At 41.2% G+C, this 25368-nt stretch overlaps 1 protein-coding gene across 1 annotated transcript; it reads right to left on the reverse strand.

Moving 5' to 3' along the window:
• Window positions 1–7755: 7755 nt before the first annotated feature.
• Window positions 7756–24210, reverse strand: PSAT1 (phosphoserine aminotransferase 1). Its single transcript, XM_075278196.1, has 9 exons — window positions 24078–24210; window positions 22505–22565; window positions 21607–21676; window positions 18816–19021; window positions 17190–17362; window positions 15269–15438; window positions 13442–13570; window positions 10433–10570; window positions 7756–8020 (listed from the first exon to the last, which is right to left on the reverse strand). Exons 1-9 carry the CDS (start codon window positions 24135–24137, stop codon window positions 7915–7917), a joined length of 1113 nt encoding a protein of 370 aa, XP_075134297.1. The 5' UTR covers window positions 24138–24210; the 3' UTR covers window positions 7756–7914.
• Window positions 24211–25368: the final 1158 nt, after the last annotated feature.

Raw genomic sequence — 25368 nt, forward strand, 5'->3', positions numbered from 1 at the left:
TCTTAGACGTTTTTTTAAAAACTCGGCCTGTTTTTCAAAAACTTGAACATCACTATTAATTCTTTTTAAACGGATAAATTGGCCGTAGGGGATGGAATTTTTTACAGATTGTGCATGAAAGCTTTTGTAGTGTAATAGTGCGTTCGTCGCTGTGGGTTTTCTATACACTTCCGTGGAAATGCTGTTCCCTGTCTTTTTGACTAAAACGTCTAAAAATTCAAGAGTATCGTTGTTAATTTTAGCCGTAAATCTCATGTTCATGTGGTTAGTATTAAGATAATTCACAAACTCGAAAAAAGCATCTTCCGAGCCAGACCATAATAAGAAAATGTCATCTACATATCGTAGATAGAGATAAATGAACTTTGAAAACCTATTTTTTGTTGAATATACATATTCATCCTCAAAATCAGCCAAAAAGATGTTGGCAAAGGTGCATGCTAAAGGCGTGCCCATTGCCGTGCCGTTAATTTGGGCGTACCAACGCTCATTAAACATGAACGCATTATTGCCTAGTACAGTTTCGGTACCTCGTTTAATAAACTCAATTAAATCATCATCTTTATGTGCATGTTTCAAAATCTTAATGATAGAATCTACCCCTTGTTGTTGTGGAATACGGGTGTATAAGCTCTCTACATCTATAGCTAATTTTAAATCGCCTTCAAACGTAATTTCATTAACTCGATTAAGGAAATCGTTAGTATCTTTTAAATAAGATTTAAACAACCGCCTGGTAGACCTATTGTGGCAGGTATCGGTTCTGCCACCGAACCTGTTTCACAATTTTTGGATTGGTTGCTTCAACCACTTCTCCCTATGATACCTTCTTATTTAAAAGATACTAACGATTTCCTTAATCGAGCTAATGAAATTACGTTTGAAGGCGATTTAAAATTAGCATCTATAGATGTAGAGAGCTTATACACCCGTATTCCACAACAACAAGGGGTAGATTCTATCATTAAGATTTTGAAACATGCACATAAAGATGATGATTTAATTGAGTTTATTAAACGAGGTACCGAAACTGTACTAGGCAATAATGCGTTCATGTTTAATGAGCGTTGGTACGCCCAAATTAACGGCACGGCAATGGGCACGCCTTTAGCATGCACCTTTGCCAACATCTTTTTGGCTGATTTTGAGGATGAATATGTATATTCAACAAAAAATAGGTTTTCAAAGTTCATTTATCTCTATCTACGATATGTAGATGACATTTTCTTATTATGGTCTGGCTCGGAAGATGCTTTTTTCGAGTTTGTGAATTATCTTAATACTAACCACATGAACATGAGATTTACGGCTAAAATTAACAACGATACTCTTGAATTTTTAGACGTTTTAGTCAAAAAGACAGGGAACAGCATTTCCACGGAAGTGTATAGAAAACCCACAGCGACGAACGCACTATTACACTACAAAAGCTTTCATGCACAATCTGTAAAAAATTCCATCCCCTACGGCCAATTTATCCGTTTAAAAAGAATTAATAGTGATGTTCAAGTTTTTGAAAAACAGGCCGAGTTTTTAAAAAAACGTCTAAGATTAAGAGGTTATCCTGACCATGCCATCGAAAAAGCATACGATAAATCAAAAAGTTTGGATAGAAAAAGATTGTTAAAAGGTCCAAACAAACAAAATAAAATTCAAAATAGATTCACCTTTACTTTCAAGTATAGTCCTATGGAAAAACAAATTCGATCGGCTATTTATCGCAATTGGAATATAATTCAGTCTGATGCTATTCTTGCATCAAAGGCAGGAATGAAACCACTCATCAGTTTTAAGCGCTGTAGGACCATAAAAGACACATTAGTGTCTAGTCGCTTGCCATCACAAAAAGATCCCAGTTGGCTTGACAAATCTTGTCCTAAGGGTAATTTTGCATGTGGACAATGTAAGTACTGTCGTTACAACTTAAAGAAATGTATATTACCATTAGGTAAAATTCAACATACGGTGAATCAATTCTTGAATTGTAAAACAAAATTCGTGGTTTACGTAATTTACTGTCCATGTGGATATTACTACATTGGAAAAACCATTAGACCTCTTTATGTAAGATTTCGTGAACACTTCAAATCTATTTCCACCAAAAAAGGTTCTCCCCGTTTAATACAACATATTATCGATTCACACAATGGAGATGCAAGCTGTTTGAAGTTTGCTGGAATCGAAAAAGTAAATTTACCTCCTCAAGGAGGAGATCATAATAAAATATTATTACAATGTGAAGCAAAATGGATTTTACGTACTAACGCGACAGGCCCTTTGGGGTTAAACGATAGACTAGATATGGGAATCTTTCTATAAGAAATTCTAGGGACAATTCCCCTATATTATCGTCATCTTTCTGTTTCAAGTTTTGTCCTTTATCTTACCATCTTTTGTATAAATACAGTGTCACTGTTTCTAGCTAATGATCCGGGTTATATGCCATGTTTAAATTGTGAATGTATATATGTTCTCTTTCAAAAATCAGGCACAGTGGATTCAATAACTTATTTGTGAATGTTTCCTCCGCTGAATTACAGGTTGGTATATGCAGTAATAATGGGTTTATGCCGATGCGCTTCATTGCGCATGCGCGTCGGCGTCTCACTGATTGGCCGCTGTCTTTCCATGACAGCGGCCGGTGAGTGTGTGCCGATGTGCTTCATTGCGCATGCGCATCGGCTTTTCACTGATTGGCCGCTGTCTTTCTATGACGGTCAATTGATTGTTTAGACGCGATCTTCGCGTCTAAATGCGCATGCGCATCGGCGCCTTTTCTATAGGCTGATAGCCCGTAAACCATATAAGGGGGTGTTACAATGAAAAAGCCGATGCGCGCTTGCGCATAGGCCTTTTTCTTATTGGCCATTTGCCCGTGCTTCCTTCCATTTGTGAAGTAGAAGCACGGAGACTTACATATGCTGCTTGGCATTGGCTTTTTGCCAATTGGCTAAAAGATTTTAGGACAGTTTTCATTCTGGTCCTCTCTACCTACATGAATATTCATGGAGGACATTACTAGTACTCCTATTGGCTAAAATTTGAATCCATTCCAGGAGTTTTCCATTATGCCTGATTGTTTTAGCAGTATTTAAGCCTGCTTTTCTGTCATTTGTGATTGCATTTTTGAGGCTTGAGAAAGCGCACATAACTGTGCGAAACGGCTGTTGCCTACTTGCCTATTTATGCTATCTTCCCTCCCTGCACTATTTGTTTTTACAAACATGATACATTGAATTGCTTATAGAAATACTGATGAAATTCCAGGAGTACAAACCAGAGTTTATCTTCAAATCAATGTGCTTTATTATCCTTGGGCAAGTTAATCATTGCTATACATTGTCCTTACACGTGTACATTTATACAGTGTAAGCACATGTTACTCTGTCACGTTTTCCTTACTTCACTTGTGTAGTACATGGTTAGAAAGTTCAGAAAGTTCAATCGTATCTTGGAGATTCATAACCATTAAGCCAACACACTCTAAAATTAAAATACTGTAACATAAAATTACTTTGGGGAAAAGAGGAAATAGGTAAAAGTGTACAGAACATTTCATAGGTTAAATTAATGCTATTGTTGTAATTTCTGACTTGTTTGCATATTTTAGATTTTCTCTAAAATAATAGTTCAAACAAATGAAATGGGACGCAGTTCTTTGAAATGGATGTTACCCACCTTATAGCAATAAATGACTTGTGGTTTGTAACCTGCACCAGAAAAGTCAGAGCTATTGTGCTTGCTATGCCACCATAACTCTAGTTTACTTCCCATAAATACGGCCATATGGAATGCACTTCCTTAGCTTTGATTTCTTCTGCTTTAGGTTTTTTATACAATTCCATAATTGTTCTCTCCATTAAACAAGACGGTACCCTACTAATTCTATAAAAAGGACACCGCAGACTATGGCCTGGTTCACATCTGAATTCAGGCCATTCCATTCCCATCTCCACATGAAAAATGCAGAGAAAAGTCCTACAAGCAGCACTTTTCTCTCCGCATTTTTCGTGTGGAAACTGAGCAGAAACCACACGGACCCCATTATAATCTATAGGGTCCACGGATTTCCTTAGGTATCCGCTTTGTTATGCAGATTAGGTTTCCATTCGGGGGATCCCCAAGCGGACTCCCCGAACAGAAACCCATGCGCAGATGTGAACAGGGCCTATCTCTTGAGATCCCATATAAATATCCCCATGAGTAAAGCACCTGTCAGATGATAGGTAGAGGCAAACTTTAAGCTCCTATGTCTCAATTCAAGTTCTGTAATGGGGCCCCCACTTGCCATTTTCTATTTATAATGCTTGTGCCTTCCTTTTGTTCATGAAGCTAACCCACAAGAGAAAGACACAGTGCTCATGTGCTGTGCTCCAGTTCAGCTATGCTGTGTATACACAAGATTGTTGCTGTGGTCAAATCCATCACAAATCTTTTTCAATATTCGTCATAACTATTACAGCAGATGTTGGGTCTTTTAACACGTTGGCTGCTCAGGAGCTGATCTGCCGCCATGGCCAACAGGTCTCTGCTGTATAATATTGAACATGGGCATTAACCCTTCTCATGCCTCACCAGCGAGGCATGAACTCCAACATTTTGCCTGTGAGTAGAGATGAGCAAATCGAAGCTCAGGAAGTAAAATTCAATCCAAATTTCAGGAAATATTCAATTTGTATCAAATCTGGATTTCCTCACACTTCGTGGTAACGAATTGCAGGCGGCATTGGGAGTTGGTGTTAGCTATAACTGACAGCTAACACCCTGCTCCATAACCAGCAGTCGGAACACATCCAAGAGGTTCCGCCATGCTACATGTCTCCCTCAGCACCCCCCTTGGCGAGATCGGAGGGTTCCAACAGGGCAGTGGCGTAGAGTATGGGGCCCTCTGGAAATGGTCGGGGCCCCGGACCACCAAGACAACGATCTGGGAAAGCCTGGTTCCCCGACCTCTATATATACTGTCAATAGAGAGGGGCCTGGAGATTGCCAGACCTCTTTTCATTAGAGGCCAGGCCAGAGAAGGTGATTATTAGAGATGAGTGAACACTATTCGAAACAGCTATTTCGAATAGTATGCTCCCATAAGAAATGAATGGAAGCGGCTGGCACACGGACTTTGCCAGTGGCCGGCTGCTTAACCCTCTGCGTGCTAGCTACGTCCATTCATTCCTATGGGAGCATGCTATTCGAAATGGCTGTTTCGAATAGTGTTCACTCATCTCTAGTGATTACCGTATATACAGTACTTGAGTATAAGCCGACCCCCCTAATTTTACCACAAAAAAATGGGAAAACTTATTGACTCGAGTATAAGCCTAGGGGGAAAATGTAGTAGCTACTGGAAAATTTCAAACAGTAAAGTGGTTTTTGGGTGCAGTAGTTGCTGGGTAAGGGGAGGGGGAGTTTTGGTTGCCTGTCTGCCCCTTCCCTGAGGACTGTTTCCCCCCCCACCCCGAATTCATCCTGGCTGAATATAGGATATCTAAAGTGCTCCTATTAACCCCTTCCTGACAGAACAGGAGCACTGCAGATACTCTATATTCAGTAGACCAGGTACTTTCAGACACAGGGATACCTGATTTGTATGTGCTTCACAGTAATTCTCTACTTTTATATGTATTCTAGGGAAAGGAGTGACTTAGAACATTTATTTTACTTTTTTTTTCACTATTTTATGGGAGATTCTATACATTACTATTGCGGCTGGTCATAGACCACCACCACCACCCCCCAAAAAAAAAATATATATATTTTTTTTTGGCCTGACTCAAGTATAAGCCGTGGGGTGCTTTTTCAGCACAAAAACTGTGCTTAAAAATTCGGCTTATACTGGAGTATATATATATAAAAAATTATATAACTGATACTCACCTATCCTGGGTTCAACATCCACTCTGGAGCTCTTCCGGGCAGTGACTGGAGTCCTGCTCGCCAAGCACCACTGCTGGGGCCTGTGATTGGGCCCCACTAGTCACGTGGACGTCATCACACCCCACGTGACTGCTGAGGCCCAATCACAGGCCCCAGCAGTGACATATGGGGAGCAGGACCTCAGTCGCAAGGAAGAGAAGCGAGAGCGTTGCAGACTGCTGGATACCCAGAAGAGGTTAGGTAAGATGAGTTTATTTTTAAATCACTTCCCCTGGGCCTCTGATTATTATACTCTGAGATCTGAGGAGACCCCAGAGTATAATAATAGCAACAGCTCTAGGGCACAGGGGGGGGAAGGGGAGGTCTTGGGAGCATATAATACTGTGTAGGTAAGGCCGCTTTAACTATAGGTGCAGCCACACCAGGCCCTATGGGTACAGGCGTCCCTTCAGCCGCCCCTGATTGAGCGGGACTGTCCCACATTTTGGTTAAGGCCCGCTTTTCCAGGCAATGACTACACCTCTGTCTGTGCCCTTAGGTTGAATACTATAGTCGTACTATACAGAAAAGGACCTATCCAACCAACTTCTACAGAAGTATCAGATGGATAAAAAGATCCGCGCTTACCAACCGTAGTTCTTGTTTCATTCGTTTATTAAAGCCTCGCACACAACGCGTTTCGAAACCGGAAGCTGGTTTCGTCTTCAGGTGTACAAAGGCCAGTATTGCATAGATACTGAGAGCACAGAATCCTACAGAATACTATAGTGGAGCACACAGCTGCTATTAGCTAAATGCTCCATTATTCAGCAATCGGCTGATAATGTCTGCGGCAGGGAAGCGCAATGAGTGCCAAGCCGCAGACATTATACAAATAAATGCTAAAAGGGGTTCTCTCATCTCAGGATTTCAGCTGCGCTTCTGTCTTCGCTCCTCTCCATTCTGGTTTTCAGCTCATTCCAGCACAAAGCAACTGCTTGTTTTAAAGAGCCGATACATAGCACTGTATATAGAAATACAGGTGTTACAATCCGGTAACAGAAAGAAATAACATTTTTCAAAGTTTTGAATGGTATTAAAACAACAAGTTTGGTATCACTGCAAAAGTTTCAACCGGTAAAGCTGTGGAAAGAGCTTTTAGAGAGATTGTGCAATTGCATACCACCCCCACCCAATGCCAACAATTTTTTTTCCCAGCACATTGTACAAAGTATTAATTAGTGCCATAATAAGTCTCACAAAAAAATGAAAAAAAAAATTTCAACTGTGAAAGGGAGAATAAAGAGAGTTTTGGCTATTGGAGGCTAGAGAGTAAAACACAATGCAAAAAAAAAATTGCTGTGTCCTTAAAAAGTTTTTTCCTAGAGGAGTGGCTTGACTTTGGTCACAGAAATAGATAGGATAAAGCATATATGTATATATAAAATAAAGTTGAACTATGCATTTCTATAATTTTACACGCAAGTATCCAATAATATTGTACTGTGTAATCCAGTTTTGTTACTAGATAGCAGATACTATGTGCTGGAAATCTACCTATATTTGCATAAAAGCTGTGTACATAACCACCAAAAAATAAACTTAGACATTACACAACGCACATATTTTATTCTTTGCATAAAAATATGCAGGCACATCAATTGTCTCAGGACAATACATTTGACCTCTATTTACAGACAAAAAAAAAAAATAAAAAATTATAAAGTATAAACAGCCAAACCAAAGATATGGAATTATCGTTACTTACAAATAGCCAGGGGAATGTATACAGTAAATGGAAACACAGGCTGAGAGTCAACAGTTAGCACATTTCTAGACATATATACAAGAATCCAGGGTTATGGGATTCTATTACAACAAACTCACTAAAGAGTTATTGCAAAACTACTCATGGCAAGAACATCATTGGTTTGTTTTCTTCGTAGAAAAGAAAGTGACTAGTTTACAAACAATCATCTATACACTAGGAAAATAACTCTTGATAGGTGCCATATTTTATACATTAGAGATACGAATATAAAAGATGTTGTGCTAGTCTTCTCATCTCTGGTGAGATTCCTTGAAGTCTCTCATGAAATCTGCTAGTTTTTCAACATCATCCACAGTGACTGCATTGTAGAGAGAAGCTCTGATTCCTCCTACAGATCTAAACACCAGAAAACACAGATTTAGAATATAAAAGACAAATATGGCAATTCTCAATGCCTGTATAATGTTGCATTCTAAATGGGATATATATTTTATTCGATGCATGCTAATTATGCTAAACTGTAGCAGACATTGCAGTTACCTTGTGCATATACTTGTAAGATAAAGATATGATATTGCTATAACCCAGAGAATAAGGACTCTCCTTGTGACGCTGGGTTCACACCAGCATCCAGTCTCCGTTCTCAGGTTTCCGTCTTCTGCAGGCAGAAGACGGAAACTTGTCAGACCGTATCCGGCCATGAATGCTGGTGAGCGTTTTGTGCTCTCCGCGGCGAAACCGCAGCATGTCCGACTGTGTCCAGTTAGAAAATAAATAAACGGTTTCGCCACGGAGAGCACAAAATGCTCACGGCTGGACACTTTAAGCCCATTCATTTGGATGGGTTTGAAAAATGCCTGCAGGTTTCCGTCTCCTGCCCAGTTTCAGGCAGGAAACAGAAACCTGAAAGCGGAGACCCCGGGTGCAGATGTGAACAAGCCCTTAGGCTCCATTCAGATCCATTTAACAGTTGCAAAAAGACATCTGTTCACATACAGTCATGGCCAAAAGTTTTGAGAATGATACAAATATTAATTTTTGCAAAGCCTACTGCTTCAGTTTTTCTAATGGCAATTTGCATATACTCCAGAATGTTATAAAGAGTGATCAGCTTAACAGCAATTACTTGCAAAGTCAATATTTGCCTAGAAAATGAACTTTATCCCCCAAAACACATTTCAACATCATTGCAGCCCTTCCTTAAAAGGACCAGCTAACATCGTTTCAGTGATTGCTCCATTAACACGGGTGTGGGTGTTGATGAGGACAGGGCTGGAGAGCAATCTGTCATGATTAAGTAAGAATGACCCCACTGGACACTTTAAAAGGAGGCTGGTGCTTGGTATCATTGTTTCTCTTCTGTTAACCATGGTTATCTCTAAAGAAACACGTGCAGTCATCATTGCACTGCACAAAAATGGCCTAACAGGGAAGAGTATCGCAGCTAGAAAGATTGCACCTCAGTCAACAATCTATCGCATCATCAAGAACTTCAAGGAAAGAGGTTCCATTGTTGGCAAAAAGGCTCCAGGGCGCCTAAGAAAGACCAGCAAGCACCAGGACCATCTCTTAAAAGTGTTTCAGCTGCAGGATCGGATTACAGCAGTGCAGAGCTTGCTCAGGAATGGCAGCAGGCAGGTGTGAGTGCATCTGCACGCACTGTGAGGCGGAGACTCTTGGAGCAAGGCCTGGTCTCAAGGAGGGCAGCAAAGAAGCCACTTCTCTCCAGAAAAAACATCAGGGACAGACTGATATTCTGCAAAAGGTACAGGGAGTGGACTGCTGAGGACTGGGGTAAAGTCATTTTCTCTGATGAATCCCCTTTTCGATTGTTTGGGACATCTGGAAAACAGCTTATTCGGAGAAGACGAGGTGAGCGCTACCACCAGTCTTGTCTCATGCCAACTGTAAAGCATCCTGAAACCACTCATGTGTGGGGTTGCTTCTCAGCCAAGGGAATCGGCTCTCTCACAGTCTTGCCTAAAAACACAGCCATGAATAAAGAATGGTACCAGAATGTCCTCCAAGATCAACTTCTCCCAACCGTCCAAGAGCAGTTTGGCGATCAACAATGCCTTTTCCAGCATGATGGAGCACCTTGCTATAAAGCAAAGGTGATAACTAAATGGCTCAGGGAACAAAACATAGAGATTTTGGGTCCATGGCCTGGAAACTCCCCAGATCTTAATCCCATTGAGAACTTGTGGTCAATCATCAAGAGACGGGTGGACAAACAAAAACCTACAAATTCTGACAAAATGCAAGCATTGATTGTGCAAGAATGGACTGCTATCAGTCAGGATTTGGTCCAGAAGTTGATTGAGAGCATGCCAGGGAGAATTGCAGAGGTCCTGAAGAAGAAGGGTCAACACTGCAAATATTGACTTTCCGCATTAACTCATTCTGTCAACATAAGCTTTTGTTACTCATAATATGATTGCAATTATATTTCTGTATGTGATAAAAACATCTGACAAACACACATAAAAACCAGAGGCCAGCAGATCATGTGAAAATATAAGATTTGTGTCATTCTCAAAACTTTTGGCCATGACTGTAGACAGCAAAATTGTTGGGTTTAAAAAAAAAAAAAAAAAAAAAAAAAAAAAAAAACACACACAGACAGGTTTTTTCATGACAATTATTTAAAAATGTTATCTGAACAGAGCCTTAGATTTATCATTTTCTTATCTTTCCTGTTCGGTAAAACATTAAAAAACAAGACTATATTTTATGCTACTGGGGCTCAGGTATTTCTACGAGAGATGACCAAATTATCTAAATTTAGATACTATCAGAAGTCAATACCTGTGTCCTTTAAGAGACATCATACTAAGCGCTGCAGCTTTGTCAAGAAATTCTTTTTCCAAGGCACTGTCACCTTTGATACTTCCGATACGGAAAGGAATATTCATTCTGCTCCTGCTTTTTTTCTCTACAGGACACCTGTAAGAAAATGTGGTTATCTTGTTAGCTAAAGTAATAACATCTGATCATGGATTTAATGTATCTGAACAGTAAAGAGTTCTAACAGACAATGAGATGAACAAATTAGTGAAATTAAATGCCAACTAAGTATTACAGTGTCAGATCTGGTCCACCATTACATATCCTAAAGCTGCTCTCTGTTCCCTATATGGAATACAAACAGGGATTGATGTCCCAATTCAGGATTAAACTCTACAAGGACATTTTAAAGTGTCCTTGCAAATTTTGCAGCTGAACACAGATTGTGATGCTGCAGTCGAAGGAGACTGTCCGTGAATTAGGATCACCATGGACAAGGCACAGAACTTATTAAAAGACAGGAAGTGGTGCTAGGTAGAGATGAGCGAACACCCAAATGTTTGAAGTTCGAAATCCGATTCGAACAGCCGCTCACTGTTCGAACGGGTTTCGAACCCCATTATAGTCTATGGGGAACATATACTCGTTAAGGGGGAAACCCAAATCCATCTCAGGAGGGTCACCAAGTCCACTATGACACCCCAGGAAATGATGCCAACACCCTGGAATGACACTGGGACAGCAGGGGGAAGCATGTCTAGGGGCATAAAAGTCACTTTATTACATGGAAATCCCTGTCAGCTTGCGATTTTCGCAAGCTAACTTTTTCCCATAGGAATGCATTGGCCAGCGTTGATTGGCCAGTCTCCAGAATTCGGCCAATCAGTGCTGGCTCTGCCGGAGGAGGCAGAGCCAGCGCTGATTGGCCGAATTCTGGAGACTGGCCAATGCATTCCTATGGGTATGCGGTGATGCAGCAGAGCTGAGCTCGGCACACACTCACCTCTGCTGTGCAGAGACTCAGCAGTGTTGAGCCAGTTCTGCTCAACTACACCGTGTGCCGGTCAGCTCTGCTGTGCGAGCTCGGCACACACTCAGCTCTGCATCACCGCTGGCATTGGCCAGCGTTGATTGGCCAGTATACAGAATCAGTATACAGAATCAGCAGAGGTGAGTGTGTGCCGAGCTCAGCTCTGCTGCATCACCGCATACCCATAGGAATGCATTGGCCAGTCTACAGAATTCGGCCAATCAGCGCTGGCCAATGCATTTCTATGGGTATGCGGTGATGCAGCAGAGCTGAGCTCGGCACACACTCACCTCTGGTGCATCACCGCATAGGACTGCATTGGCCAGCGTTGATTGGCCAGTCTCCAGAATTCGGCCAATCAGCGCTGGCTCTGCCGGAGGAGGCGGAGTCTAAGGTCAGACCTGAATGGAGACTGGTGTACAGCGATCTTAGACTCCGCCTCCTCCGGCAGAGCCAGCGCTGACTGGCCGAATTCTGGAGACTGGCCAATGCATTCCTATAGGAAAAAGTTTATCTCACAAAAATCACAATTACACACCCGATAGAGCCCCAAAAAGTTATTTTTAATAACATTCCATCCTAAATAAAGGTTATCCCTAGCTATCCCTGCCTGTACAGCTATCCTTGTCTCATAGTCACAAAGTTCACATTCTCATATGACCCGGATTTGAAATCCACTATTCATCTAAAATGGAGGTCACCTGATTTCGGCAGCCAATGACTTTTTCCGATTTTTTTTCAATGCCCCCGTTGTCGTAGTTCCTGTCCCACCTCCCCTGCGTTGTTATTGGTGCAAAAAAAGCGCCAGGGAAGGTGGGAGGGGAATCAAATTTTTTTTTTTTTTTTTTTTTAGAGTTTTCCACGTGGTGTTCGATTCTAATCCAACAGAGCGAACAGCGTGATGTCCGATCGAACATGTGTTCGATAGAACGCTGTTCGCTCATCTCTAGTGCTAGGCAGTTGTAAGAGCTGTTGGGACCCAGATAAGTAGTGTCTCCGGAGGATGTATTTTCCTTGCACACCAGAATTAACTTCACTGTATAAGGCAAAGCAAAGAATTGGTCATATAAGCACCATTACACCCGTTTGGACCCCTAAAACAGTCTTAAAGAGGACCTTTCACCAGTTTTGGGCACATGCAGTGTTATATAATGCCAGAAAGCCGACAGTGCGCTGAACTCAGCGCACTGTCGGCTTTCTGGCAGTATATAACACTGCATGTGCCCAAAACTGGTGAAAGGTCCTCTTTAAGACTGTTTTAGGGGTCCAAACGGGTGTAATGGTGCTTACATCCTCCCTCTGCTCACACAGTTCGTCTATAGACGAGTATTATCAGGAGCGGGAGGGGGGAGTTCCTCCCGGCTCCACAGCACAGCGCGATAGGCGCCGCGAGGCAGAAGGACGTCTCTGGCTAATGGTCAGAAACGCCCTTCTGACCATAGAGCACTACGGTACCGGCACCGTAAGCTCTTTACACCGGGCACAGATCGGGAAAGCCGACAGTGCGCTGAACTCAGCGCACTGTCGGCTTTCTGGCAGTATATAACACTGCATGTGCCCAAAACTGGTGAAAGGTCCTCTTCAAAGAAGTCCTAAATTATAAATTATGATTGGCTTCACACTACAGTTTAACAGTCCATTGTTTTTTGTCCACCAGAGGATCAGAACAATGGCCAGTAAAGTTGAAAGAATGATCCAGGACAGTAACTCCCCCCCCCTTATAAATTAGTAGATATGAATGGACCCCACTGACTAATGGGGTTTGTCAGGTGTCAGTTTTTTTGCTGAACAAAAAAGTTGGGTTTGCAGCACTTTTTTTGTCTACCAATTTATAAACAGATCTTAGCTTTAGAAGAAAAAAAAAGTAACCTACATTGCTGCCAAAATCAAACTTCCTGAAGTCCCAAAATACGTTACACCCAACAGTCAAAGGTAAAATGAAAGATTCTTAATAGAGGATTCTACAAAAGTACAAAATTAGATTACAGTTGACAACTTACACAAATAATCCGTTGGATTCATCTATAACATTGTAAATCATGTCAGATTTGAGGATGCTCAGTTTCTCCATGCATGATGCACCTCCATTATTCTTAATCCATTCCAACACCAATCCCATTATGTAGATGCTGAAACACAAAGACAGATAAGCCAAGTTCAAGTCATTTCTTCTGTAAAACAGCAGGTGTTGACAGAAACATATACTGGTTGTGTAATATCTACATCTCCCGGGAGGGTGGAGAAAAAATAAAATAAAAAAACAAACACAAAAATATTGCCTGTCTTCAGTACTCCAGTATCACCCAGTGTGGTCCAGTACTGCTCCAGTGTTTTCTTTTGGCACAATTCCCTGCCAGACGTGAGCGCCAAAAGACGGCAGCAGAGCTGCAGCACCGAACCTCCGAAAAAACCCTTTAAGGATCATCTTGCAGATTTTCTAGCCACTAGCTAGTAGTAGAAAAAAGAAGCGAAATGCCCTATCTTGCCGCGGATTCCCTCCAGTTTAGGCCCATTTATAAGGGGACGGGCGCCATCACCGCGCGGTCAGGTTTCTCCCCCTTGTCTACCTTAATGGGTATGTTATGTTTAGTAGAACCCCCTACTTTTTGTTCTTTACTTGAGAATTTACTCTCTCAAGTAGAGACCTTTTAGTCTGCTACTATATGGTTGTTGCACACTTGTTGTCATACATGTTTCTCTATTACTTACCTTTGCACACATTGATATTCGACTAGATCTAATACTGTACATCTGGCTTGACACTTTATGTTTATATGTGTCAAATATATGACACTATAGATGTGCAGACTGATAATATATGTACATTCTCACTTGGATGATGCATTATTATGTTGGACATCTAATGTTGATCTAAGGTGGTAATATATGTTTGGTCATTCTAACATTGTTTACAACCATTTGCTTGGGCTATTGAATTGTGAGGAGTTTATTGATTACTGCATATGGTTTTATGCTAGAACATTTCATATGTAGCTACAGGTTGGCACTTAATTATCCTGCCTGCGTGATGATGTTGCTCTTGCCTGATGGTAATTTATCTATCACCTTTTAATTGTCTCATTTTTGTATTTAATAAAAATTGGAATATTTTCATATAATTTGAGTAGTGGTCAATCCATTTTCTTTGTTTATATATGCCCATTTATAAGGGCCTAATCTGAAGCGGAATGCCACGACAGGACGCCGGTGCACTGCATTGGCATTCCATTGCGGCTAACCATGTAGTTTGTTCACACGTGGAATCCATTTTCTGCCGTGTGAACATAACCTAACTCTCCTAAGTAGACACCCATTTTAAAATAACACCCATCAACACATTTATCTAGGTGTGTAGTAAGTAATTTGATCTTAACAGATGTTGCACAGTGAAAGTTGTAATTTTCCACTGACCTGCTATTGTGTTGCTGTGAAAAGACAGCTTTCTAGTTATTATGCAGTGCTTTGAGGCTTTAGAAACACCTCTAATGGTTTGACTGGACATTAGGGCCCACGTTGGTGATAATTTAGGGTAATTTAACATGGTGGAAAATAAAGAGAAATTTAATTTTATCAGCCTTAGATTCCTCTTCCTTTGGCACCTCTAAGAGAGAATGCTAATGCCTGGGTTAGTGTAAGGATTACAAGTTATCCCGGACAACCCCTTTAAACAAAATAATGCCCCCACACACACACACTCGCTTTTTCCATTTGCTTATCTTTTAGTAAACGTTCAGCTACTCGATATCATGCAAAAACTGGCATTATGTAGCCCTTTCCTAGAGTGACACGTACTGTCATTTGTGGTGTTTATTTTATTTTTTACATACCTGAAACATGGCGGTGTGTTATACAGGGAACCATTTCCTGCTTGGATTTTGTAGTCTAGGATAGTAGGGCACTCTTTCAAGGCAAAACCTAATAAATCTTCTCTCACTATTACCACTGTGACTCCTGCACAGCCGACATTCTTTTGAGCTCCAGCAAAAATAAGTCCAAACTAGAAAGCAAAAAAGGAAGTTTCTTTAATTTAACCACCATAATAGCAGCAAACAATGCAGAATTTTAAAGAGGACTTTTCAGCCTTCCACCAATTCCAGCTTTATACATCATTTAATAGGCACTGCTCCACTGATCCAGCACTATTGGAATTTTCTCCCCAGCTCACACCATTCCAGAGCAAATTAGTGAAATTAGTTGTGGTGCCACATATGCTCTTTAGGTTAGGTTCACATATGCACACACTCCATTGATCAAGTCCACTGAAGGACCCGAATGACAGAGCATGAACGCTAAAACAGCGGTTACCCACAGAACTCAGACCATATAATGTTGGTGAAGATGTGATCCTAGCCTTAGGCTCTGTACTCTTAGAAGGGAAGTGTCAGGCAGAAGCAGGCAAGGGGTGTTATTCTGAGCTCTGACACTGGCTGCCTATGATTGGAGCTCTAAATCACACCTTCTGTCTGACACTGTCCATCTGACATTGCAGAGCTTAAGGGCCCCTTCACACGGAGTTTACGCTCCATGTATTCTGTCTATGCACTGTGTATTCTGTACATTTTACACGGGTAAAAATACACATGTAAAATGTAGTTAGCCATTGAGTTCAATGGCTTTTTCTTATAATGCGCGCGTGCAAAAAGACACACGTTATACAAACATGCCATTGAACTCAATGGCTAACTACATTTTACATGTGTATTTTTTACACGTGTAAAATGTACAGAATACACGGAGCGTAAACTCCATGTGAAGGGGCCTAAGTATCATACCAGGAACCAAAACTAACCGCATTTATTGCTCGAGAACAGTGGAGGTTAGAGAAAAAAAAGTCATAGGAAACACAGGAGTGGCAACTATTAACAGATTCTAAGGGCTGGAGATGGGACCGCTTATTATTTTTCAGTATGAGAGTATAATGTTATTCTTGAAAAATAAAACAAAGTGTTCTGTGCAACAAAGGTATGCAAATCAAATGGAAATGCTGAATACTTCTCACAACACTGGCCTCTTTTGTCAAAGCTGAATAATCTAAAACTGGCCTTATTATGCTGGCACATTTTAGATTAATCCAGCAGAAAGAAAAAGTGACATTCTTATACAAGAATTCCTACAAGGGAGACTATATGTGCACACAGCATTTGTTGGGCTACAAGTAGGACTCCATTCTAAAACATCCAGACGTGCTTATGTTAGGCTCACATCTGTGCCTGATCTACAAATGGGGTTTTCGTCCCCCAAACCTGCTCGAAAAATGCGGAGAGAAGTCCTGAAAGCAAGTGGACCTAAAGAACAGAAACCTTAGCAGTAGTGTGAACCTAGCATAAGTCATAGTTTGCAAGAGCTCTACATTAGTTTTGATATTCTTAATTTCAAAAAGACTGTTTACTCCAGCATCATTGCTTCTGTATTTCTAGGAGCCATAAGTATAGAACATAGTCATGATTTATATAATATATTTTATTAAATGAATTTTCTTCCTGTAAGCATTTATCCCCTATCCACAGAATAAGTGAAGACATGGGGACCCTCAGTAAACAGAAGAATGGGGGACAGCAAGATTCTATTAGTGATTCATGTAAATGGCAGTCACCAGCAGTCCGATAGAATTAGATGCAATGATGGGCACATAAGTGCACTGCAGCATCAGTCACATGAAACACTCAAAGGAACTTTCAGCACTCTCTTGTGACCACTGAGAGTCCCAATGGTCAGATCCCATAAATCACAATTTTATATATACAGTACCTTAGAAATATCAATTGGTCTGGAAAGGAAGTTTGAAGACATATCGCAAACCAAAACTGCTCCCTTCACATCAGGAACATCCTGAAACTCCACACCATGTACAGTTTCATTGGCACAGTAGTAAACATAAGAAGCGTCTGGGTTAAGATTCCAGCTGTTTGGATCTGGGATTTCTGAACAAAAACAAAAAACACGCGGTCATTTTTAGCAACCAATTTTTTTTTTTCTTTTACATTATGTTACTAATGAAAAATCTTTCCTCACTGCCCCTTCTCTTGACATTGGAAACACTGAGAAAGGGGTCATGCAAAGGGGACAGGCTGCTAAACATATCAATAGCTTGTTTTCCTGAAAGCCATCACCAGAAAAAAAAAATAATTATATATATATTTTATATACAGAAACCAGCGAAAAGATAAGTCATAGGCAGAATCTGTGGCAGAGTCCACACAGATGTGGATCCAGATATACAGAGGCTCAAATGCACAGGGTGGGCGCACAGCATAAATTGGAATGGTACATTTGAAGACCTTTAAATCACAGTGTGTGGATGAGATTTGGAGAAATCTAATTTGCTATGCTGCTACTGTAAATGTAGTGTGGTAGCTGTGAGTACGCCCAGCATGACTCTAGCTTTAATCTCCTTTCCTTGGATCCCATTTTGACTCATAATACAAATAAAGAGAAATTGTCTGCCACAGGAGATCAGTCAAGTCACCCCCCTATTGAATTCGCAAGCAGCAGATATGTTGCAGAAAATGGTCTCGCACACGTAAACCCAGTTTTTTGGCAGCAAGTACACAGATTTCTGTCCCGTACAGATGAACGGAATAGTTACTAAAGAGTTTACAGCACATATCTGCAGATAGTACTAAGGTCTGTAAAGCAACAAGGACTGTGAAGGACAGTAGAGTGTTACAGGGGTATTTAGGGACGCTAGAAGCATGGACGAAGACTTGGTCAATTACATTTCCAGTGGACAAAGTACTGAACTGCAACCTTAGGTGATAATCTCCTCTTTCATATGCATACATTCTGCACATGACTGGTGTGTAATAAAGGGTATGTTCACACTGAGTTATTTTTTCAGGTGGATTTCGATGCGGAATCCGCCTGCAGAAAAAGGTTTCCCATTTATTTCAATGGGAGTCCCTCGCTTTTTTTCTCGCTAGCAATTTTTTTTCAGCTAGCAGGAAAAAGAAGCGACATGCCCCATCTTCCCGCAGCAGTCAGCCGCGGTGTCTGCAGCTCAAGACACACTCCTGTTTAGGCCCATTCGGAAACTACGTGAAACCATTAGGCGGAAACCACGTGAACTTATACAAAAATAAACCTTTATCACAAAAACGGCTGGACCACTGTACAAGCAATGCTACCTTCGATGCCTCCTGCTCTACTTTATAGATTGTAAGATCATGCGAGCAGGGTTCCCATTCTCAATGTATGAATTGGCTTATTACTCTGTAGTGTATCTTTTTGTTAATACTTGAACCCTACAATTTGTAAAGCGCTGCGGAATATGTTGGCACTATATAAATAAAATGTATTATTCAAAAGTTTAGTTACAAGTTAACTGAAAACCTAAACAGATGGCATTAGAGAGAAGTGTGTGTGCAGACACTGTACCTGTGTAACTTGCAAGTTTTGGATGGACAATGTTTACTTTTCCATATTTCTCCGCTTCCTTAGCAGCTTTTGCAGACCAGGCACCTGTAACTATGTAGTCTGCACACTTAGCTTCTTTAAGACCAATAAGATTAAGAGGCACAGCGCTAAACTGTCCACTTCCACCTCCTTGAAGGAAAAGCACTTTATAGTTGTCCGGAATATTTCTGTTTGGTAACAAAGAACAAATATATTAAGTTAGTTCATGGAAGAGGATTTGTAGCTAGAGATAAGAGAGTAGTGAAATATTCGAAAATTTGATTCGAGTAGACCTCAATATTAGACTATTCGTTCGAATATTGAATCCCATTATAGTCTATGGGAAAAACATGCTCGATTATTATTATTATTATTACTGCTGCTACTGATTTAGTTAGCCAATGACTGTATTAGTTTTTTTCAATTCCTACGTTGTCCTAGTTCCTGTCTCACCTCCCTTGCATAGTTATTGGAATAAAAAAAACGCCAGGGAAGGTGGGAGGGGAATCGAATTTTTACTGCGTTTACCACGTGGTAGTCAATCGAGTATGAGTATTTCGAATACCGTAGTATTCGATCAAATACCTACTCGATCGAATACTACTCGCTCCTCTCTATTTGTAACCTATAGCAGACCCTTCAGGTTGAACATACTACCCTAGAAGATAATAATACGCAGATAAGGTGACAAGAAGAACATTAATATACTACAAATAGCAGAAAGGAGAGTAACAGGAAGATACTATAAAGGTGTGGCCTGTCAGAAGGGTTTGGGGGCCACATGACTGGTACAAGGTGGTGCTTCCTGTTCCTCTCCTGCCAGTCCGTTGCAGCAATCCATACAATAGTCAGATGGGATGTCATTCCATCACAAGAAACTGTTCCTTGTTCCTAGCCTGTGACAATGGCATGCAGTAGAGCATTGAACAGGGTCAGAAAGACTTTGGCACTCCGGCTGTTGCGTAACTACAACTCCAAGTATGCTTTATTCATTTCTATGGGAGTTCCAAGAACAGACAGATAAAGTGCATGCTTCTAGTTTTACAACCAGCGAAGTGCTATAAGTTCTCCAACCTTGGCTTAAAGCCACAATGAAACATACACTCCGATGATTAAGATACTTTTATCCTAACCAACAGGAACTTTTAAAAAATGGTGAGCAAAAATTTGATTTTCATTGCCACACTATTGTTGCAAGCTTTGCTGGCCTGAGGTTGCATATTAAGGAGAGTGAAGACTACTCTCAGGAGCACCAGTAGTGGGCACGGGAGCTTACAGTTAAAGGGGCTCTATCATTGGGAAAAGTAATTTTTAACTAATCACGTCCTTGCATAGCCTTTACAATGGCTATTCCACACCTACCTTTAGTATGTAAATTGCCTGAGTAGATTTTGAATAAGTCCATTTTTATTCATATGCTAATTAGACTGCATTAGATGCATCGTGTACCCCCTTTGCTATTGTTTCCTAAGGGTGTATACAGCACAGGCTGCTGCTGATGACTTCCTGCTTCCTGTTTGCACACACAGAAGATAATAGGAGAGAGGAGGCTGCTGGGAACTTCGTGTGATGCCTGGAAGCTCATTAGCATATGAATAAAAATGGACTTATTCAGAAACCACTGAGGCAATTTACATACAGAAGGTAGGTGTGGAATAGACTTTCTTAATGCTATGCAAGGATGTGCTTAGCTAAAAATGACTTTTCCCAATGATAGAGCCCCTTTAAGTCAACTCACTAAAACAGTCCCTCATTTTAGTTCTATTTAACCTGCAGATATTTCCTTTTTTTCTGTTCAAAGAGACACAGGATAGCGTATTTTTTTGGTACATATTATACATCGTAATTGTAACATTTAGTATTCCATACAATGTACTGAGAAGCTGGAAAATCAGAACAGAATGGAATTGGAGAAAAATTTCTTGGAAGTTGCCATAGTCTGACCAATAACTTTTATATTATGGCGGTTTGGCCATTTTGAGTTTCCAATGGCGTTCATTGTATGAGAATATTTTGCAGGTGAGCCATTTTTAGGCATGGGGATACCCAATTTATTTTTGGTTTGTTTCTTATTATTTGAGATCTATGGAAAGGGAACATTATTAGAATGTTTAAGGCCGGGGCCCCACATGACGTAAACGCCGTGATTTGCCGGCAGCGGAGATGCTGCGGGAAAAATCGCGGTGTTGTACAGTGCAGGCAAAGTGGATGGGATTCATACGATTCCCATCCCCACTTTGCGGAAAAGATCACAGCGCAGACACTCTGCGATTTGCAAAGCCGTTGCGGCTTTGCAAATCGCAGCATGTCAATTATATCTACAGAAACGCTGGCGGCTTTCCCGTAGATATAATGGGAAGAGAAAGTCAGCAGAGGAAAACTCTGTGAACTTTCTCATATAAGCGCTGTGGAAAGAACCGCAATGCGTTCATGCCGCGGTTCTTTCCGCAGCGCTTTAGCGCTGTGATTACAGCCCATGGGGCCTTAACCTAAAAGATATTTTTAGAACACTTTTTACTTTTTTTTTTTTTACTGTTTTTTTTTCAGTTACATGGGCTGAAAACGAAAGGGCTATGGATCTTGGTAAGAGATAGCAGAAAACACAAAAAAAAGAGATTGGTCATTAAGGGGTTATTAAAATAATAGTAATGTATATTTGTGACAAATAAGAAATAAGTTATATAACATGCTATTGTGTGGGTAACTAACTTGAGTTATTTCAACACTGAGAATTGTTGAGTACAGATTAATATGAAATGTTGCAAATACTTACAGTAATTCTCTCATGAAGATCTCTGTATTATTTAAGATCTTTGTGAAGTCGGATGATCTGTGGCTCATTTCTGTCCAAAAAAAAAAAAAAAATACAAGGATGTTAGTAATTTTGAAAATCCTATTAACATTGCAAATCATGTGATAATTTGGATATTTTGCATTGTTGTCAGAGGCTTTTCCTTGCATTTGTCAGGAAAAATGTGGCATTTAACTAATATAATATATATATATATAATTTTTTTTATTTTTTTTTTAATATCCGTTGCTACATGCAAGCTGATCCAAGGACATTGTGCAGATTTCACCCGCACTGCTTTAGCTTCTTATTCAGGAGCATATCAGGAGCGCAGAATAGGCTCACATAGCTGAAATCTACACCAGTACTTAATAAGCATAGATTTCAATTCTGGTACCCGGTAACGTAACAGTACATATTTTAGTGATTTATACACTATATGCACATCACCTGAGAACCGCACAATGCAATTCTTACCTGCCCTCCATTTTGGCTAGACAGGTTGCAAAACCTCAGCAAAATAAAACCCTGCACCTTCTTTGTTAAGCTCTACCCCCAGGCAAGACACAAAGCTCCACCCAGTCTCAGAATGAAGCTCCACCCCTTGATATTTTCCTTCTCGCCAGCGATGCCTGGCCTGCTGATTGTGAGTCACTGGTCTCAAGCTTGGTCAGGCGCCTGACCAACAGCAGAGAGCATAATGTGAAATTAGCAGCAAGGATTGCTCAGAAAAGCTGAGGGCTACAGAAAAATGTCCAACTGTGCTAGGATCAGTGTGGCACTTATTGAACAGGAAGTTGGTGAAGGGTCTTCTATAATAATGGTGAACCAAAATCAAGTCTATTAATACTTGAAAAAGGTTTCAAAAAAGTGCACTTACCAAGAACACTTATGCCAAGTCCTTTATAGTCAATCAATTCTTTCTGAGCTTCCAGCAAAACCTGCAATTAAGAAACAAAAAACGTAAACCTACAACGCTTCATTAAAGGAGTTTCTGCTCCAATTATTATTCTTTTTAATATATCCATGACCTATCCACAGGATAGGCCATCAGGATTTAAAAGATGGGGGTCCGCCGCCTGGAGCCCACAACAATCTGCTTATCTAGGTGCTGGAAGCCACTGCTTGGCCAAGGCCACAAGTATCTCTTTCCCTATTCAAGTAATATCTACAGGACAACCATATATTGCAATGGTGCCGGGTTACTGCAGCTTTACAACTATTACTAGATTAGTGGCAGAGCTGCTTCTGGCCCCACCACAGCAGTAACTTCTGCCAGCCAAACCAGCTGATCAGTGCAAGGTCCAGTTGTCATGTGGGTAGGTCATCGCTATATAAAATGCTGGAAAAGCCCTTAATGATATAGCATCCATTTCTCCATTAATGTACAATGCGTCACTATACATACATCATGCATGCTACTATATACGAAATATTGAAAGCTACAGAAACTGATCTTGAAGCTAATTTTATAAGACATTATAGAATTCTTATTGCAGGTTAATCATAAATCTCTGTAATATAAGCTAGCATTGCTTTTCATGCCATGGACATCTTGGCACAAGTACGGCACTAAAGAACAAGTTTTTACAGGCAGTGGACTTATGAAAGCAGAAGAAATGCTGACAGCGCAGAAGCATTGAGCTGGGCATAAGCCCCACCCCCTGCTGGTGCTCCGCCTTTGATTGGTCACAGACTGACAGCTGATGCAACGTCTCTCTGCATTGAGTCTCATCTGTACCACCAGTACAAGCTCCTATTGTCTAGCCCGATGCCCCCAACATTATGTAATTTACCATACTTGGCATTTCCTTGACGAATGCGCCAAGCAAGATCCATTCAGCCCTGACATTACTGCAGTCTCACACCATCAGAATACTAAACATCTTTGCCATGGAAATGGACTTAAGAGATCCTAACAAATAACTGGCTATCGGCCAAGTCTGCATAGTGGAAATTTTCTAATGCAGGGATTGCTGCAAACCTACACGTTACATGCAAATATCTGTCATGGATTTGCCGCAGATATCACTCTATGCACTGAAAGAAAGGACAGGCTGCGGATTTATAGTCTGTCCTGCGTGTCAATTTCTGCAGTGATTTTTATATTTACATTCTGTGGATGAGATATGGCTACTATAATACACTGCAGACAAATCCACTAGGTGTGAACATACCCATAGTACAACTAAGATGAAGGTTAACCATTTATGTTCCGCATTAGCCACACTGCAGGTGTATATTCTGATGGATACTACTATTCCTGAACTGTAACAGACTATAGAATGTATACAGTTTACTAACATGTCCTCTATAGTCAGTGCGCCTGTTATATTGCCTTGGCATGGACTACAGGTGCCATGTAAATCGGGGCACACTATCGCTACAAGATGCCGGCTCTCTCAGGAGATGCTCCATACAGCATAGAAGACGTCTATCACAGCAGTACTTACAGATGGAGGCAGCTTGGCGGGTCCAGCACCAAAATTAAGAACTTGGGAGATGAGGTCCATGGCGGAGGCTGGTACTCTGAGATTTCGGGGTGACAGAAAGCAGCAGGATGAGAACTGGTGCAGATTCCGAGGCTCTGCATCTCAGCCTCTGTAAATATGAAGCGGATGGGCCTGTTCTCATTGGTCAGTTTCACATGGTGATTTCTGCTCCTGAACGCTGATTGGACGAGCAGTGCAGTCGCTGCTTCTGATTGGCTGAATGTCCACGGGTTCGGCGCGTGATCACTTTGTAGCGATGCAAGGCTGAAATGAGATTGCACCATCCAGCAACAAACCTGCATGTGGAGGGGGCGGGGCCTAACTGCATACCACCAGGTGACGTATGCAGGACCTTATATAAGTAGTCACCTGTATACTGAGCGACTACAGAACACAGCTGACGTGTATTTTGTGTATGTATGTGGCTTCACACCTATTGGCGGTTTCTCTTACTAACAGTGAAGCTCGAATCTGCTTTGTACCTTGCCATCTACCACCTGAGTACATGGGGGTAGACATTGCATATCTCCATCCATAAAAATGGAGCCAGTGAAAGGAAATATGTATATCCAGTAACAAGCTGCACCTAGAAGAAACACACTGCTAGGTTCACACCTGCTTTCGGGTTTTCCTTTCATGGGGTCTGTTTGGGGACCCCACAAACAGAAACCTATGGCTATGATCACATGGTGGAATTTTCCCCCGATCCACCGCCCTTTAATTTGAGGCAGAGATTGCAGCAGGGCCTGGAAATAGAAGCGTCCTGGAGATCTTGCTGCGGATTCTGCAGCTCATCCATGGAGTCTGCAGCTCAAGATCCTCTGCTGCCCAGGTTCATTCATCTGGGCCTTATCAGTAGCGGGGAGCCGCAATGAAATGCCAAGGCCCTGCACCAGCATCTGGTTGTGGCCGACCACGGGCGAAAATGCCAGCAGCGGAAAATGAAGACGAATTCCTATGTAATTTCCGCCTTGTGAACATTTCCCTATCCACTTAAAAAGGTGGTAACCCGCGGACCCCATAGACTAACGGGGTTAGCCGGGTTTCTGCCCACAAAATGTGAAAAGAAAAGTCCAACTTGCAATACTTTTCTTTCCGCTTTTTTTAAGCAGATTCAGGGAAGGAAACCCCGAACGGAGACAGGGCACAGGTGTGAACCTAAGTGCGGTGAAAATTTGGAGTTTTACAACTTTGTATGCTTAAAGAGGACCTTCCACCTCCTGGGGCACCTGCGGTGTAATACAGCGCTAGA

Source organism: Leptodactylus fuscus, chromosome 1, assembly GCF_031893055.1.
Source record: "Leptodactylus fuscus isolate aLepFus1 chromosome 1, aLepFus1.hap2, whole genome shotgun sequence".
NCBI classification, from domain to species: domain Eukaryota; kingdom Metazoa; phylum Chordata; class Amphibia; order Anura; family Leptodactylidae; genus Leptodactylus; species Leptodactylus fuscus.